This window comes from Python bivittatus, unplaced genomic scaffold (assembly GCF_059951505.1).
Source record: "Python bivittatus isolate LINGU-HERP-01145 unplaced genomic scaffold, Pbiv_v1 ctg000410_np1212, whole genome shotgun sequence".
NCBI lineage: Eukaryota > Metazoa > Chordata > Lepidosauria > Squamata > Pythonidae > Python > Python bivittatus.
In genome coordinates, this window is record NW_028277067.1 from 6,596,627 (window position 1) to 6,614,482 (window position 17,856).

The 17,856-nt window shown below is 37.7% G+C and overlaps 1 protein-coding gene across 2 annotated transcripts in view; it reads right to left on the bottom strand.

The window, feature by feature from the left end:
• Positions 1-265: 265 nt before the first annotated feature.
• Positions 266-17,856, bottom strand: part of SMARCE1 (SWI/SNF related BAF chromatin remodeling complex subunit E1) — a 37,078-nt gene continuing 19,487 nt past the window's right edge. For both annotated transcript variants that reach the window (XM_007432536.3, XM_007432538.3), the window contains exons 5-11: positions 15,638-15,718; positions 14,483-14,614; positions 13,666-13,837; positions 7,428-7,600; positions 5,094-5,195; positions 1,503-1,713; positions 266-587 (exon numbers count right to left, since the gene is read on the bottom strand). In XM_007432536.3, the coding sequence (XP_007432598.1) occupies positions 376-587; positions 1,503-1,713; positions 5,094-5,195; positions 7,428-7,600; positions 13,666-13,837; positions 14,483-14,614; positions 15,638-15,718 (1,083 nt within the window). In that variant the 3' untranslated portion in view covers positions 266-375. The remainder of the gene's footprint in view (positions 588-1,502; positions 1,714-5,093; positions 5,196-7,427; positions 7,601-13,665; positions 13,838-14,482; positions 14,615-15,637; positions 15,719-17,856) is intronic.

Below are 17,856 nucleotides of genomic sequence, written 5' to 3' on the forward strand. Positions count from 1 at the left end.
GGATCTGAAAGAAGCTGAAATTTGGAATACTAAAACTTGCACAAGGATCAGACACTAAGCTGTCAGCTTCTAACTGAAAACAAGATAACTTTTCAAAGGCTTAGACATAGGAAAATAACTCAGAATCAATCATAAAGCTAAATCGTTTCCTTAAGAGGTGTGATGCTGTTCTTGTAAATCACATTGTGGTGTAACTGTTGTGTTTTTGTCATGGCATCATATACATTTAAAAAAATAAAATGCCTGATATTTATTTTGCAACAAACAACATACAAACAACTTAACAATACCAAGGACAGTTTACAGATCATTCTTCCACAACTCATGAATCCTTTTAAAAAATGAAGACCTATACAGAAAGAAGTGGCTTTGTTTTTATTCTTTCTTTTCACCATCTTCTGGAGCTACTGGATCAGCTGGGGGTTCTTCAGCTAGGGCACTATTGCTTTCTGAACCAGTATTGCTATCACTTGTTCCTTCCTCTGCCATGCTTTCGATACCTTCTTGCCCACTCTCCTTGTCTTCAGGAGTGGATGTCCCTTCGCCATTCTGCTGACTCTCAATGGCTTCTTCTGGAGGAGGTTCTTCTACCAAAGAAGAAAAAATGCTGTCAGTGAGACTCTTCATTTGAATTACTAGAGAGTTTTTCAAGTACAAGAGAACAAACAAGAGTAAAAAACAAATAGTATACAGAGAAGAGAAAAGGGAGTTTTAAAAGCTATCAGGCATACTGTGTACATCTTAGTCAACATGTTGGTTAGCTGAATGATCAGATATATTTTGTGCAAACCATTATGTTCCTTAAGTGCTATTCTTTAGTAATGTATATACTACAATACAGTCAAATTCATAATTTGGTAAACTGGAAAGAGTGCTTACTGGAGAGATCAGAGATATGAATGAGACAGATATAAGATACACCCATTCACCAAGAGTGGTTCTCTCTCTTGCCCCAAATTCCCCACCTGAGTTAAGGCAAATTCCACCTGCAATACTTGAAATAAATACAAGCCCCCCTCTCCCAAATGCATAACCTCTGACTCATTTTTCTGAAATGAACTTCTGGCTTCTTAGGTATTGGGGGACTGCCGTGATGTCATGGAACTCTTCACAAATTAATTTATAATACATTTATATTTTCAAGATAGAAAGAACATAAATACTATATAAATATTTTTTCAAGAAAGGTAGAAAGGTTTTAGAAATTATTGTTTCTGAAAGAGGTAAGCGTGATTATTTGACGTCTGTGTGCGTGTGTGTACATATGCCATGCATGTATACATGGACAGAGATGAAAAGAAGCATGAGAACAATTTCTGCAAAACAAAGAGATCCACACAGAGGCAGTACAGATGGCTGAGAAAAACAGCCTATTTTATACACTTGTCCTCTATTAAATTTATTTCCCCCAAAGATCCTTTTAAAAGGCACCATTTACAACGGAAAACATTTCCTCTTCATCTCTGTTTTCTGATATGGGCCTGATGGTCCCCCCCAATCACCTGTTTCCATGGGGGGAGTTCCCTCTTCTTTTTTCTCCTCTGCCTTGCTGGCCACTTGCTCCTCCTCGGGGCCCGTGCTGGCCTGACTGCGCTCTGCTTGCTCTGCAGCCTCTTTCTCCCTTTCTTCCTGCCGCTTGCGGGCTTGCTCCTCGGCCTGAGCAATTTCCGCTGCAATTTTCTCCATGTCCACTTCTACCTTCAGGCTGCACAGCTAACCAGAAAAGAGAAAGGAACAGGTCACTTCTGAATCCAGGGCTCCTATCAGAATGTTTTCCTACCCTACCTCTACAATTCAAATCTTATTTTACCACAAACTCATAAAGTGGCTTTATAACAACCTATTTTTTGACCCATCCACTCCATATGCAGTATGGCAATTTTGCCAATCTAATGCTCCCTGGATATGCTGGATTTCAACTCCTATTCATTTCAGCTTTTTAAGCAAAACACGTTCATTAGTAAGTGATAATGTAGTATTCTATGCTAAAATCCCAGGGGTGTTAAGAGGGTCCTCACAAACTGACCATTTTGATTTTTTCATTCTAGCTGGTAAATGCAGAGAAGCTAATTTGTACTCTGGGCAACACACTTTCTATTGGGGATTGTGTAGCATTTTTTCTGTTTCTTTTTGGCTTGCCCACATATAGTATTTATTACATCAAATAATGCATAAAAACTTACTGGAACAGAGATACCAAAGCTACATGATCAAAGTTATGAGCTGTAGGAAATTCTGAAAGTGTACTATGATATACACTAAAATGTTGCTTTTTGAAATTGTCAGCTCTAGTTCTCCTGTGTCTAGCCAATGCTAGATTATCTCATACTGTAACTAAGAAGTCCCACAGAATCACTGAGAGTTAGGCAGGATACACATCTAATCAATTATTACTACTACTACTAGTTATTATTTTGTATATTTTCCACCTTCAAAAGATGCACTGAATACACTGTTTTCCTAGAAACAGTCCAAGGAATTGGTCTGGGCAATACCAAGAAAAATAAAATCATACTCAATATTTTTTTTTTAATTCAAAGAATACCTATCCCCAGTACAACATGAAAACACAACTATATATGTGGAGTCCTTGGGGCTCTCTGAGCTTCTTTCCTTGCAAACGTTTTATTGCCCAGATGTTACCTAGCCAGGTAATGAAACGTTTGCAAGAAAAGAACCAAGCTCAGAGAACCCCAAGGACTCCACAGTTCAACCCTGAGCTACACATATTCGCCTCCATTGCTACAACTATATATCTCTAGCTTGACTCAGTGTGTGATACCTACTGTCCTACATACTGCAGTTCCAAACAGTCAATAAATGCATCAATACAATCATGCCAAATATATCATGGCAAAAAGGAAGACCGAAGTACTAAAAGAACACAAAACTTGGAAAACGAGCAAAGGAAGCTAATCCACATGCCAGACAATGAAGAAATCTGTTTGCCAGTAGTGAAATTTCTAACCAGACATGTCTAAACTTGCAGAAGTATTCTTCACTGATCCAATTATAAATCTGAAAGCAAATAATCATTGCTTTCTTGATTTATAATTCTTAGTCACCTCTATTCATTTTATAATACTTTTTAGTATTGCATTTATATGGTTTTACTGAGTGCAATAAGTTGACATATGCAATTTGTTGACAATTCAGATCTGGCTTTGACAGTTTATGTAACGTGGTAATATCCACAGGTAAACTATTTATCATTGCATTTCTAAGATCTTTCTGTGAAGGAAAAGAGAGAGAGAGAGAGAGATAGAGAGAGAGCGCTTTTAGAAATAGGAAAACTAAGGAGAATTCAACAATTTGCTTACAATGTAATATCAGACATGTCTAGTCGGAAGTATCACTGAGTTCAGTAGAGCTTATTTTTATCTAAGTGCTACAACTCTAATTCTGACAACCTTAGAGATAATTTGTTTTAATGGTTATCAGAGGATTAAGTTTCTTAACTGAAATTGATAATATTTTATTGATGTATTACATTTACACCCTATCTTTCTCCCAAGAAATAAGAGAGTATATCCATGTTTTCCAGGCTGCTTCCCATCCAGCTGGCTACTCTGACTTATAACTTAGATAGGATTGCTATGCTGTTTCTTTGTTATGTTCACTGTCTTTTATCTATATTGTTGGGGTATATAGTGAAAACAATGCCATGAAGATTTACATTACCCCACCTTGGCCTACTGAATGCATCTTAGACTTGTACATATTATTAAACAATTTATTATAAAAATGTCAAGTTTTATTCACCATAAATGCCCCTATCCTTCCACACACACAAGGTTTCTTTCCTTAGGTATTACACTTATAAAAATGTAATATATACAAATGATATTTTTATGAGAATCTCATCTTTTACAACATTTGAACCATTCTGAATCTCTTCCTACTCTTCAAAATTTCATAGGATGTTTCCTAGGGCAGATGGAAATTCTCTCAACAATGCTGGAAACTCCACTTTTCTTTTAGAGCCTAAGCACCGCCCCTTATCCACCCCCATGGATAACCCGAGCAATTATTTCACTTGTGCAAGGAGTTTAGCTAACAACATGGAGCTTATTATTGTCCAGGAGCCCTCCATTTATGCCGAACTAAAATTCCTACTAATGTCTAGAGCTACTAGGAATTGTGATCTAATCCTTTTGGAAAGCACCAAATTTGGCAAGACAGTTCTCAAATGTTATGTGGAGGCTAAAGATACAGATTCAGAGCAAGTAATAAGTTTCTAAGGCAATAATAGTATCCATAAGGAAGTTCACAAGTATAATAAATGAGCTGTGATTGGTCATGTAGCACTTAACACACAAACTGTATCCAGGTCTCAAATGAAAGATGTGAATGCACAGAGTGCAGTATTTCCCTACTGAAGGGAAGAGATAAAAAGAAAATATTCCTATCCATAGTAAATTATCAAATGAGACTAGAAAGATAAACTGAACTGTTTTCCTGATAATTTTCTATTTGATGGTATATTCAATTGTTTGAATTTGCTCTTCAGCCTGCAGATGATATAGTTATACCCAGGTATACCAATGCAGGGAAAATGTAGTGTATGGCTATCTCTCGGATATTTTAGACTTCCTCCCTAGACAAGGAATTCTAGTTCAAAAATCTGGAAAGCCATCAAATTTCCTACCCTAAACTTAATGCTTTGGTTAGAAAAGCTGTAAACATTTTGGCCAGTATTTCTTTTATTTTGGAATTAACATTGCTGGAGAAGGATGGTATTTCTCCATTATTCCTTTCCAAATTATTCAGCAGGACACAGAAAAAAAGTTTACAAAAAGTATCAAGAATCTTCCTTCAAATAAAACTAATCCTAGATTCAGATTGATCTAAATCATCATGTATAGATTTTTTGAACTCAGGCTCCATTTGTGCTAATGTCCAATAAAATATTTCATTAGGCACAAGGATCCAAGCACAAAAAGCATAAAAAAAATGCAACTATGATTTCACCCCCAGCTACTTGCAGATCTGGGGCACCACAATATTAGATCCAACATACACATCTTCTTTCCAAAAGACCAGTGACTTCAACAGATGTTCAGTGTAAGCAGAGATGCTCTAGAGGACCCTACCCTTTTAAGCTCATTGTTAAAGGATTCTGTGCTTTCCAAAAACTTCCTCTTCTTCTCTTGATGACGTTCTTCTATCTGAAGGAGTTCAGCTTCTAGTTTACGCTGTGTGGAGGGAAAAATGAAAATATACAGTGAACAAACAAAATACACATTAGTTGAAATATACTGGTATAGTTGACTGCTGGGAAAGGCCACGAACAAGGGAAATTGACTTTATTTTTTGCAACACAACAGTAGATCTTTAATGCTTTGCAAATTGGAAAACAGAAACTTGACTCAAAGGCTGTATGTACCACCTTTAAGGCTTTGTACACACTGTAAAAATGTTATTTGTGCTTCAAAATAAGGCAAATATCCATGCATGATTATCTGAACACTTGAATCATGCTTTTCAGATCTTTCTAAAATGCACGGCAAATGATATATCTATCATGCCAAAACCTGTCCTGCATTTAGAAATCCTGCTCACATGGATCAGTAGTAGTATGGCTAATCTGAATTTACTTGAGGTCTATAGAAAAGTGCTCAAGATGGGGTTTTATAAAAACTATGCAAGTGTATATCAGGATCTTTCTGATATGGCTTTCAACACTGTGGAACAAGACATTCAAGACCAGATAATTCAGAATAAGCCACTTGCTTTCTGTTCTAAATATTAACAGCAAGAACATTAAACCCACAAATCTATCAATATCAGGACTTTAACACACCTGTAGAAAACTAGGTTCTGCTATTTCCATGCTAATGAAAAAGTGCAGCAACATCTTTAGAAACAGCAACTTCTAGTTTCATTTGATTCTGTAGATGCATTTTTGTGACAGAGCACAGAGTGTACAGAAATATTTGAATAGTCCACACCTTTTTGTTATACCTGATCTCCCAAAAGATATCATCTGAGGTACTTAGGTTAAACCTCACCCCTTATTCCTCCTAAAGGCAAGTCAGAGAGAGGTGAGCTCTATGAACAGAATTATTCATAGTTTTAGCATGTGTTTTCAGATGTAAGAAGTAATTTGGGGAATAACTCAAAATCTGCTTCATTGAAACTGCACTCATGCTCATAGGAAAATGTTCTTGCCTATTTGAAAGAATGAAACAATATGAAAGTTTTAATAGTGGACAAGAGTTACAATCCTTCATGAGGAATAGAAAGAAAATTCAACCAATGAACTCCCCACTTTTTTTCTAAGAAAGATAAAAGATCTGTTGCTTCTCCACCTTGCATATCCTGATCACTGATAGAGCCTATACCAACAAACTGACAGATTTAACATTTATAAATTATGGGAGACAGAGTACTGCTGTTTTGTTTAAAGAACCTTTGAATCCAGAATTTTACATATAGGGTTTTTTGCATTGCATTCAAACTGCCTGCAATCTCTAAATGTTGGTCTCTCTCATTATCTCTTTACTATTACTCTTTGTAATTCTCCACTTTTCCTTAATATTCAGTCTGGAGAAAAAGAAACCTTGTTCACAATTTTATAATAATTTATTTAGTTCTAACAAAGATATTATGCTGTAATGTGGGGATTTTTCTCCTAATATATCAGATATAGCAAGACTTACTGTTTCAAAGTTTCTGCCATTTTTTTGGCTTCTGGCCTTGTTCTGTATAGGTGAGCATGGTATTTTATTTGATTTACAGCCCAGTTGTGTTCTAATTAGTCTATCCCATGATAACTTATGCAGAACCCAGTACTCCAGAATCTTGCTTCCTACAGATCTCTGGCCATTAAGAGTCTGTTGGAATAAAACATTTTTCTTCCAGAAAATGTATATGCTTGAGCCTCACTTTCTCAGAGAAAATAATCAATTACATCTGGAAAGTTACTTTTGTTGAATTCATACTGCATCTTTCTGTGGTTCACCAGCTTTCAACTTGTAGGCAAATTGTGCTTTAGGTCGTACAATCTGACTAAGGACAAGCAGCGAAGATACTGATGGAAAGATTATTCTGCCTCATAATGGTGGTTAAAACTAAATATTCTTTCAGTCCTTGCTAAATCTATTTATATGTGTAACACCACAGACCAGTTTCAAATCAGGTTTATGCTATTGCAACATTTGCAGCAAAGGAGATCTGGGAAGAACAAAGTGGTAAGATTTCTCAAGTAAAAGACTCACAAAGTTATAAGCCTCAGCGGTTGGGAGAAGAAATTAAAAAAGATCTGAACTTAGTTAAAATAAGTCATGGAGATATATCCAATGGTCTTGCATCTCTTATCACACAATAGGTGAACTACATCATAAGCTGTTATGATTATGGATCCACTGCCTTAAATAAACTCTCTCCCCAAACCCCACCCCACCCATTTGGTGCTAATACTTTACCTGATGAACCATCAATGATTGGACTTGGCGTTTGAGGACTTGCATTCTTGCGGTAGTAACCACAGATCTAACATCAGGGACTACACTTTCACTCAGGATCTCACTAATTAAGCGATGGTTTCTCTGGAAACGGGCAGTAGCAGTATGTTTCATAGAAAATCCATCATCGTAATCTAAAACAAAATCATACACAGTGATGACCATATAATCCTGGGTTATACTTCATTCTGTTCCTCTATTCCTTTCTACCAATTCAAACTCCTTGATAAAAATGTTTCAGCTTTTTTTTCCTGAACCCGATGGCTCAAAAGCTGACATACGCAAAATAAAAATACACATAAAAAATACACCTGCACATAAACAACTAAATTGCAATTATAAAATTTGAGTTTCCTTAGCAAAGAATATGATTCAGTCCTGCAAAAATAAAGTAGTTGGTTTCTGCGAAACAGGGAGGCTAAGTGAATAATAGCTTCCCTCGGCAAGGATACATCCTGAATGTGTATTAATACATTGCATATAATAATGATGGCTTGCAGGCAACATTATGTTGGCTTGCAAAATAATCTCTAATTAGAGATCGTAGCATGTGTAGAATAGCGTGAGTACACTTGGAGTAAAACTAGGATTTGGTTGCACTTGTGGCATACTGACTAAAATGTACCAAGACTGACTGGTATAGTCCATGCTATTATCAAGGAATGCTTTAAACAGCACAGAAATGTCCAAGGGTGATAACCTAGTCTAGACCTTCTCCATCTTATTAAAAAGAGCAATATGAAAGCCTTGATTAACCAAAGCCGTGGTGAGCTGTGGTCAATATCTGGGTCCATTTGATGATGACCATAACATATGGAAGATTGCAACTTGGTATGTAAGAGAAGTAAATGGTAAAGAATATGAATTAACAAATGAAATGTGCAAATAAATGAAAAACATGTTAATTGTCTGTATAACTAAAAGAAAGAGAAAATATATAATAGATAGGAACAAAGATAATCTGATCCAGTGGGATTGATGAACACATGCAGAGAAGTGAAAGTGTAAATTTAATTACAGGTAGTCCTTGCTTAGTGACCACATTTGGGACCGGCAACTGTCGCTAAATGACATGGACGGTAAGTGAAACATGTGACTGTGAACCATTTACGACATCATTTCCCATTTGGTCATTAAGCAAGTCACTGCAGGTTATTAAATAAGACATCACGTGACCACGACTTGTGATTTTACTGCCAGCTTCTCCATTGACTCTGCTTGTCAGAAGCTGGCTGTGAAGTGCACAAATGGTGATCATGTGACCATGAGACACCACGATGGTTGTATATGCCTGCTGGTTGTGAAACACCCAAATTTCAGTCACATGACTGCTTTCTCTGAAAGGGAATAGTCTTATTTCCAATAAAAAATGGTCAGGAAATAATCACCACCATTCAAACACATGATGGGGGAAGCAGAGCTGCAAAAAAGGGACTCAGGGTCTTTGCAGCCTCCACGTTGCTAATCTCAGCTTTAGTCTATCCAGAGAATACATACAAACAGGGATATCTTAGTTGGGACAAGGTGGCAGACAATCCAACTTATCTCTCAGGTGCCAAGGATAGGCAATTAGATTCCCATAGAGCAGTGTTGTCCAAACTTGGCCACTTTAAGATGAGTGGACTTCAACTCCCAGAATTCCCCAGCCAGCCATTCCCCATGCTGGCTGGGGAATTCTGGGAGTTGAAGTCCACTCATCTTAAAGTGGCCAAGTATGGACAACACTGCCATAGAGGTTTTGAATTTGTATGCCTATTAGCCTTGACCAGCATAAACCACAGTGAAGAACTGTGAAAATGGTAGTCTAAAATATACAGCATCTGAAAGGGACAGACAATCCCAACTATGTCATATTAAGTTTCAAATCCAATGTTTCTTATACTAAATATCACATGTTTTTTTCATACAGGAATTAAATGATTTTTAATTAGATGAACTCAATTGCACCCCATCTATGTTTAACTTAGAAGCAGATTGTTCTGTGCTCACTGAAGTTTACTCCTAGGCTAGCAGGCAGTCTGGCCTTGTATATAAGTTTAGACAATATACTATCCAGCAAATATATATACATTCACACAGAAGCCTGACAAGGAGAAGTCATTTCTGTGTGACAGCCAACATGTTTTTTTTCCTCTTCATCAGCCCCATGTGCTTACTTACAACAACTTGTTTTCAGCTACAAAATTAATTTTAAATTAAAGATGGTTCACCCCCATATTAGTAATTCACAAAAATGACCACTGGCAGAAAGAAACTACATTTTATATAAAATAAAACATATTTTGTAAAATATTTTACTTTATACACAAACTCTTTATATAATTAAGATTCTGATTTGATATTTTATACAGAAAAAAGGTCAGCCACCATTTTACAGGTGAATGTAGCATGTTAAAGGAATCCTGCATAGCAAGCTCTCACCCTTTTCTCTGTCATCATTCCCTATGAAAATAGCTACTTAATGAACTTGATTTCAAGTTCATAGCCACCCATTTTCCTCCTGTCAGAACCACCTACAAACTGATGAAGGAACATCAAAGAGTCAAGGGTCAAAAGAATCTTTCCAAAAGTGCATTTCAAAAGACGGGATGATGAATAGCAGAGATGGGCTTGGTCTCATATCTCAATAAAGCTATTTTTGGAAAAGTGCCTCAGAACAGCAACCTTGAATTTCTAGTCTATCCCCTCCAGCCAATGAATCCCATGTTTTAAAAACATGTTGAACAGCTAACTATGCTAGAAGTAGCATTTATAAAGGGGTAACAGGTTTGTTCATCCATATTATATTTCCCGAGTTTAATTTTTAAAATGATAGATGGAAATGTAAATCATATTGATAGCCCATCCTAATAATTCCAAGTGAGCATACATTTCAGGGATTCTCTCTCCCAGGTACTGGAGTGCTGAATCCTGGCAGCAAGGTTCACAGGTTTTATAATTTAAGACAGCCACGAAGCGTATCATACACAAATCAAGGGGGGGGGAGCCCTCTTTCTCTAAATAATTTATTTCTAAGACAAGATACTTGGATTCTATGCAGTAACTTGAACGGAACTGTGCAACTAAATGCCTGATTTAAAAACCCTAAAAAAAAAAAAAGGATTTTTCACACAGTGGATAATGAACTCTTGGTGAGTCAGAAAACAGAAAATTGTTATCTGCTGATAGTAAAAGCCTAATGAAAGATACAGGGTGCCATATGTGGGGAAGAACTTTTACGAGAAGACAACAAGCAGCTCCACTATTTCAACGCTGAAAGCAGGTAAACCTATTCAGGATGATGATGATAAATGTTTTTAAAACATAGTTGAGTTTGGTTTTTGTTTCTGTCCATACACTGTTTCTCCCTCTCCTCATCTATTCTCTCTCAACTTTGTCTGCAACTCCTTAATTTTAATTTATTGAAAACCAGCAGCTTTTGGGGACCATGCAAAAAATACTTGGGACAAGATGTGCAGCCTTTGAACCTCAGGTAGTGCACTTTCACATCTACTGCATAAGATGGACTCAAGGAAAGGCAATGTATGGTCATTGTACTACTGAATGACTGCTTATAATACCTCTCATAACCAATGTATGATTGCTTATTTTACTGAACCTCCCATGATGAAAACAGCTGCTCTAGAAAGGAATATAACTTGGCTACATGGCACAGCAGAAAGGCACATCTGTTTCCTTGATTTTTAGCCTCAGGTTTGAATCCATTCCAAAATAAGGTTGCACTGAAGAAAAAAAAAAAAAGGAAGAAAAAAGAAAATGATGCTATCATTGTCTGACTAATAGAACAGGAAAGGTGGGGTAAAACAGAGTCATGTCCTTTCAGTTGAACAGATCCCCTTTCAATCAGGTATTGGATTTTTTTAAAGCAAAGTAAGCTGAGAGAAACAATTCAACCTCCTTTTGTGAGACATCAAGATGAGAGAAAAGCTACAAAAATGACAGCTATAAGCAGAAGCTGCTGGATCTATTCAAAGGGAATTTAAAAAAAGCAATTCTATTCAGATATTCATGGATGATTGATCCAGGAGCAAGCTGAGTGCCTTATTTCAAACATGTTTTAAAATGCAAGTGAAAAACTGTCATAGCATGATATTTAGGGTAAGAGCTATAATTTGGAAGGCCTGCCCGTCAACTGTGAGAACTCAGTGGGTGGTTTAGGCAAGCTAAACTGTGCCTGCTTCAGCCTTCACCCCAATCTGGAACAAGGAGATAAACAATAAAGCATTGTATTAAATAAATAAATAAATAAATAAAGAATTGTATTGTATTGTATTGTATTGTATTGTATTGTATAGTATTGTATAGTATTGTAAAGTATTGCTGTAAGGACTGCTTAGATAAAAGAGAAGCGCCCCAAGCTCTTACGCAAACCTTTCCCAATGAAAACATAACCACTGCCTATATGCATTAAAAACGCAACTCATAACGTTTTCCTTTTGCTTTGGGGAGGCAGTTTCGGGTTCTTCCCTGTTTTTAAAATGCTAAACTGATTTCAGGGCTTACCCTACAGATTTTGGCATGAACCACCTCCAAACCGCAGGATTATTATGCCACTGATTTTCTACAACTATGTTCAGAGATGCCCTGGGGCCCACAGAAAGGGTCTTGAAGGTCATATGCAGCTCCAGGGCCTCAGGTTGTCCATTCTTGTTCTACAATAAGCAAAAGTGTTATACCATCCCAGATGCAGTGGTACAGATAAAATGAGAGCTGGCTTTGAGTGATTCTACATAAGGGAATGACTGCTGGACTTACAGGGAATGTTGCAGTGGGAGGCAAAAACTGTCTTTCATTGCTGACATGGAATGTTTCCCCACAGTGATCACATGGCAGATGTGTCTCTATGTGCAACTACTTTTAAAGTTCCCCATTGAGGATGTTCAAGGTTAAGATTTGGAACATCTTGCCCCCGGAGGTGAAACAGGCCCCCTCACTCCCGGCCTTTCGGAGGGACTTGAAGACCTGGCTCTGCCATCTGGCCTGGGGTGGGGAGGGAGGTCATCAGATATGGGGTTGGCTAGCCCCCTAGAGGCCTGGTGTTGCTTCCATCGGCCTCCTGGATTTTTCCTCTTCCTTCTACTCTGTGTAAATGTGTTCTTTTAAATAAATTTTAACGATGTATTTATTTATTGTTTTAATCTGTTGTAAGCCGCCCAGAGTCCCCCATTGGGGGGAGATGGGCGGGGATAAGTTTGATAAATAAATAAATAATAAATAAGATAAAATAGAGATCCTAGATTGAGAGGAAGTGAAACATTATGATAAAGAAATATACTGATCAGAATTTCAAAGGTGAACATATAGTTAATTAATACTGATGGATTCAAAACAGTTCAGGAAATGAACATCCCATTTTGTGGGCCATTCAAAAGACACAAACTAGTTATATATATGAGAGAATTCATCTGACCTTACTAGGCTTGGGCAAGGAATCTAGAAGACTGGAATATTTAGTAAAAAAATTCCTGGCTTTTCAATTCTTTTCTCCCCAGACTGACTTCCTGATCTTGCAATTTCTATGGTACATTTCAATTCTGTTGTCAAGTACCTATGAAAAGACTCAAAGCCTTTAAACAAGTGAAGAGCATAGTTGATTCTCTTGTACTCAACCCCTTGGGACAACTTTACATGTCTCTGGCCAACAGGCAATTCCCTTTGTATCAATCCAAGTAACTGTCACAGTGAAAAAATAGGTTTATTTTTCAAAACTGTCAGTTGAATAGCTAAGCCCAGAAGTCTGCAAAAACCAAGATGTTAGAATGCACACTTTTCAAAGCAGTATATTAATCAAATCCAGCTGCGTGCAATACTTGTATTCAGGACATCTTGAATTTCTCTATCTTTGATGACAGAACTGTGCTAGTTGGCGTGAGAACTGTTTTCTCTCATGCACAAATTAGTGGAAAAATATAGATTGCTAAACAATACTTGAAGGATGTTTAATACTGTCACTTTTGTTTTATGCAGCTTTATCCTATTTGTGTGCAGATCCCAAACTAAGAATTGTAACAATTACAGAAACGTTCCCAAACAGCAAATAGTGTTTTCTGGACAGTTTCCCAGCAAGTTGTTCTAAGTGGAGAATAAGAGACTGATTTCTTGAATTCTGAAAAATTCCACTGCCAAATAAACAGCTACAACTCAAGTATTTTGCCATTATTTATTGGCAGGCGACACTGTTTCTCCTGCTCTTGCTTACCATCTGGATCCTCAGCAGGCTGGATGCTCATATAAGGTTCACCCTTCTCCATACGGGATTGCCTTTGCCGGCTTTCCTCCTCCAGTGCAGCTTCAGCACGGCTTTTGGCATTGATGTAGGCAAGGTAAGCGGGTGAATTATGATAGGCCTTCATTGATTCGTTGTACTCTATCTACAGGTTGACAGATACAATTTTTTAAACAAAAAATTACAATAAATCCCATCTCCCATACCCTTGGGAATTTCATCCAATTAAAAAATCCTCGCAATACACAAGGACAATTTCACAGGAAGCAAGGAACAGACATCTCAGGGCTGATTACTGAGATTCAATTGCTCTCTTCTGCAAGGGTCTCACGGCCAGAAGCAGGGTAGGGTTGCATTTAAACATTTCGGAATGTGTCCATATATAATGAACAGCAAAGGGAAGTACTGGGGAGTATGATGCTGGGAGGAATTGGAAGAGGGGAGTCTCATTAACTGTGCTTTATTTCCAGGTACCTTTATGCTTAGATGTTTAGTTGGGGGCAGAGAGGGAGGGTAGGCAACCTTGACTCAAGCTGGGCTCTTTTCAAGCCATCCAAGGTATCGTGATTCTATCATACTCTCCTTAAAATTCCTTAGCGGATCTGGCCTTGTACAGCAAAAGTTGATTCAGGTTTTCTTTCCTCAATAATGCTCTTGTATATGAGCCCGTAAGTGACCTCCTCCAGAACCAGTCTTTTTTATTTTATTTTACTTTAGCTTTATGTGTATGTAAGAGAAAGACAGACTTCCAGCGTCATTTGGGAGTGAGAGGGAGATTTCTTCTGTGTACCTTTTCTGCTTCATATTCATTTAAGTATTCTTGCTTCTCTTCATCAGTGAGGTCACGCCACATCCCTCCAATGATCTTCCCAATTTCCCATAACTTCAAGTCAGGGTTGGACGCCTTCACTTGGTCCCAGACCTTAATAAAAACATCTGTAGTAAAACTCCAGCTAACTAAATACTTACAAAATAAACACATCTTTTGTTAATATCACCACCATGACTATGGTCCTTTCAGAGAACTATCACCACAAAGCAAGGCTACGCTAAGACAGTTATTTTGGACTATGCTATGTCCACTGCTTGATTATTTCTCTGGGGTGGGAAGACAGAGGTACGTTTATCCACTGCCTGGTTTTATTGTCAGTTGCACAGCATCCTTTTCACAGCATCCTTTTCACAGCATCCTCTCCCTTAAATCCTGCACATGATTCTTCTCTTTTGTCTTAAGAGAGGCCGATGGATGGAACTTTTTTTTTTTAAAGAACCAGATAGAAAAGCAGGTAACACAACAGTCCTCCTTCTGACTTAGTCACTCCTTGACACTGGACTGGATCAGGCGCTGTCCATAAGACCTAGGCTCTCATTTTATCAGAAAAAAGGTCACTGAATTAAAAACAAGAAGAAGAAAAAGAAGGGGCGTGACACTACACCCTTATTCCCTCTCCCTAAAGTAAAAGGAGAAGAGAACTTCAAAACAAAAATATATTTTAAAGAGAAAAGTAGATCCTACTGTCACTATTGCAAAGTCCAGTTATGGAGTTGCACCAATCCTGCTTTGCCACAGAAAGCGGATACTTTTAATACAGAAAATTCTGTCAATAAGGCACCCGAAGCATCCTTGTTAGCAGAGGAAGCGGTAGTACATTTTAAGCATTTTCTAAATAGTCAATAAAAAAGGGTCTTCATTTCTCCCAGACAGTATGGTGGCCATGTTTCATTCTGTGGTGAACCTTATTTTTTTCCCCTCCATTTTGGGTAGTTCACTATTGCCTTCACTGTGAAAGGAGGAGACCACTGCCTTCTTAAGTTTTCCCTTAAGGAAAAAAAAATAAGCAAAGCACTCAGGTTTGCTTTTTGAATTCAAACACGCTTTAGAACAACCATGAAATAGGTTAAGATGAGGCAGACTTTTAACCAGGACCAAGCGTTTTGTACCCACCTTCCTGCTGTACCTCATGTAGGGCATGAGTGGCTTATCTGGAGGCTTTGGGGGTTTGGGGATTGTGATACCCGATGATGCCTAAAGAACAACCAAATAAAATGCACTGGTTATATTATCTCAAACATTTAAGAACTGCAAAAGAGACATTTGCTAATACACACATATAGGTAAGTGAGACACAGGTCCAGGTAACACTTACTAGCTCTCATGAGAACAAGTATATTCTCATGCATCCAGAGTCAAAAGTGCCATAATACTTCTCTGATTTGTACTTTCAACAGAGATTTTGTACTAAAAGGGCAATTTTCAACAGTACAATACCTTAAACAACTCAAAATGTCCAATCTCATGTTCTGAGAGCAGCTGTTACTCTATCTGCACTAACTACCTCAGGCTACATTTACACCTGCATCTTTAACTCCAGGTTGAAACCCAACAGCTACTTGAGCCTATATTATTTCAGTGTCTCTGCATGACCACATGCACAGCAATATGTGATTTAACCAATTCTAATGTCCAGTAAATTCCAAGCTCAATTTGTGTGGCCTTGCCTCCTGATATGAAATATATGGTTATCCCGCAACCCTTTAGAAAATGTAAGGATGCAATGTCTGATAAGAGCTTTCCAGATAATCATTACTGTCTCAGAGGAACGGATGCAATTGATTTGAATTTCTGACTTGCCCAATTTTGCCCCTTCTATTCTGACTTCTCAAAATATCTGGAATTGCTGCTGGATAATATGGTATGGATTTTCCAGCAAATACTGGAAAAGAAGAAACTCTGAGTGCAGGTGGGAAATCTATGGCCCTCCACATGTTGCTAAACTACGACTCCCAGCATCTTTCAATACTGGCAATATCACTGTGGCCCAGCAACACCTAGAGGCCACTGATTGCCCATTCTTTCTTTAGAACATTAAAAGTACTTTTTCTAATAGGTAAGGTAGCACTGTAATAGTAAAATGTCAAGGGTGAATGCAACCTTAGGGCTAAAGAGAAGATATAGATTAAGGATGGAAAAAAGGACTGAAGTGAAATTGTAAAGAGTAAGGGGAATGACCTTGACAGAAATATGCAAGAACTGTTACCTAGACAAAGAGGGCTGAAACAAGCAAGATAATATTTGGAAGTGGCTCAGTCAAATGCTTCTCTGATTTAGTGGGGCATAAGAAGTGGGGGGAAGTAAAGTGCAATCAGATTTGCAAGACTGATGTCAGTCCCATTAGGTAGACTCTATCAGAAGATCAACCCACAGGAAAACTAGAACTATACTTTATTGAGATAAGCTATAACAACAGAATCTTGCAAGTCTGATTGTACTTTATTTCCCCTCCTTTTATAACCCAGTGGATCTGGGAGGCATTTGCCTGAACCTTTTCTGAATATTATCTTGCTTCCTGGGACTTAAAGAATGTTTCAGCCTTCTTTGCCTAATGGTTCTTGATACTGCTGGATACTGTCTCACCCAACGCTATCTCAAATTATCCTTATTCCATTATGACAGACTGGAAAGACCCTTGAAATATTTATCAAAACAAGCTATTTCGCAAAGCTTGCTCCCTCAACTTGAACATCTTATCAGTCCAAATTGTATTATCCAAGTGCAAATTACATAGTGAGTTCCTGGAGAAACCTTTGTTTTCCTTACAGGTCTGTAGAAACACCAATCATTTTCCCTCCACTTAGTAAAGACAAAAATTACACTAAAAGAAATACGTCTTATTGGGTAGCAAGTGAAGTCCCTTTCTTTCCACAAAAATGTTCTTGGTTTACACTTTCTACACTTTTATACATATATAATTCGTCTTTTTCAAAGATGTGCTCACCCTTCATTTGAACCAACTCTTTACTGTGAGAAGGATCCAACAACATTCAATTCTCATGGAACTTATTAACAATCACAAGATACCTAATACTCAAATTAGTGCACTTTCCAGGCACTGGCTGAGATACAATTGTTTGGGTACTCGTGGGAGTGGTAAATGGGTTTCTAGGGGCACAAGGATCACTTTTCCAACTTCTTTGGTAATAGTGGAACACCTCTACTCTGGAGAATGTAATCACTATAGGATGAGGTCCTTATTAGTAGCAGTGAAATCAGTCAGGGGATTCTTATTCATTTTAACAAAGGAAACAGATACATGTCTGCATTTTTAGACTCAATGTGACCTTCCACCTAAAAATTAATGAGGCAGCCTGTATGAACAAAATTCT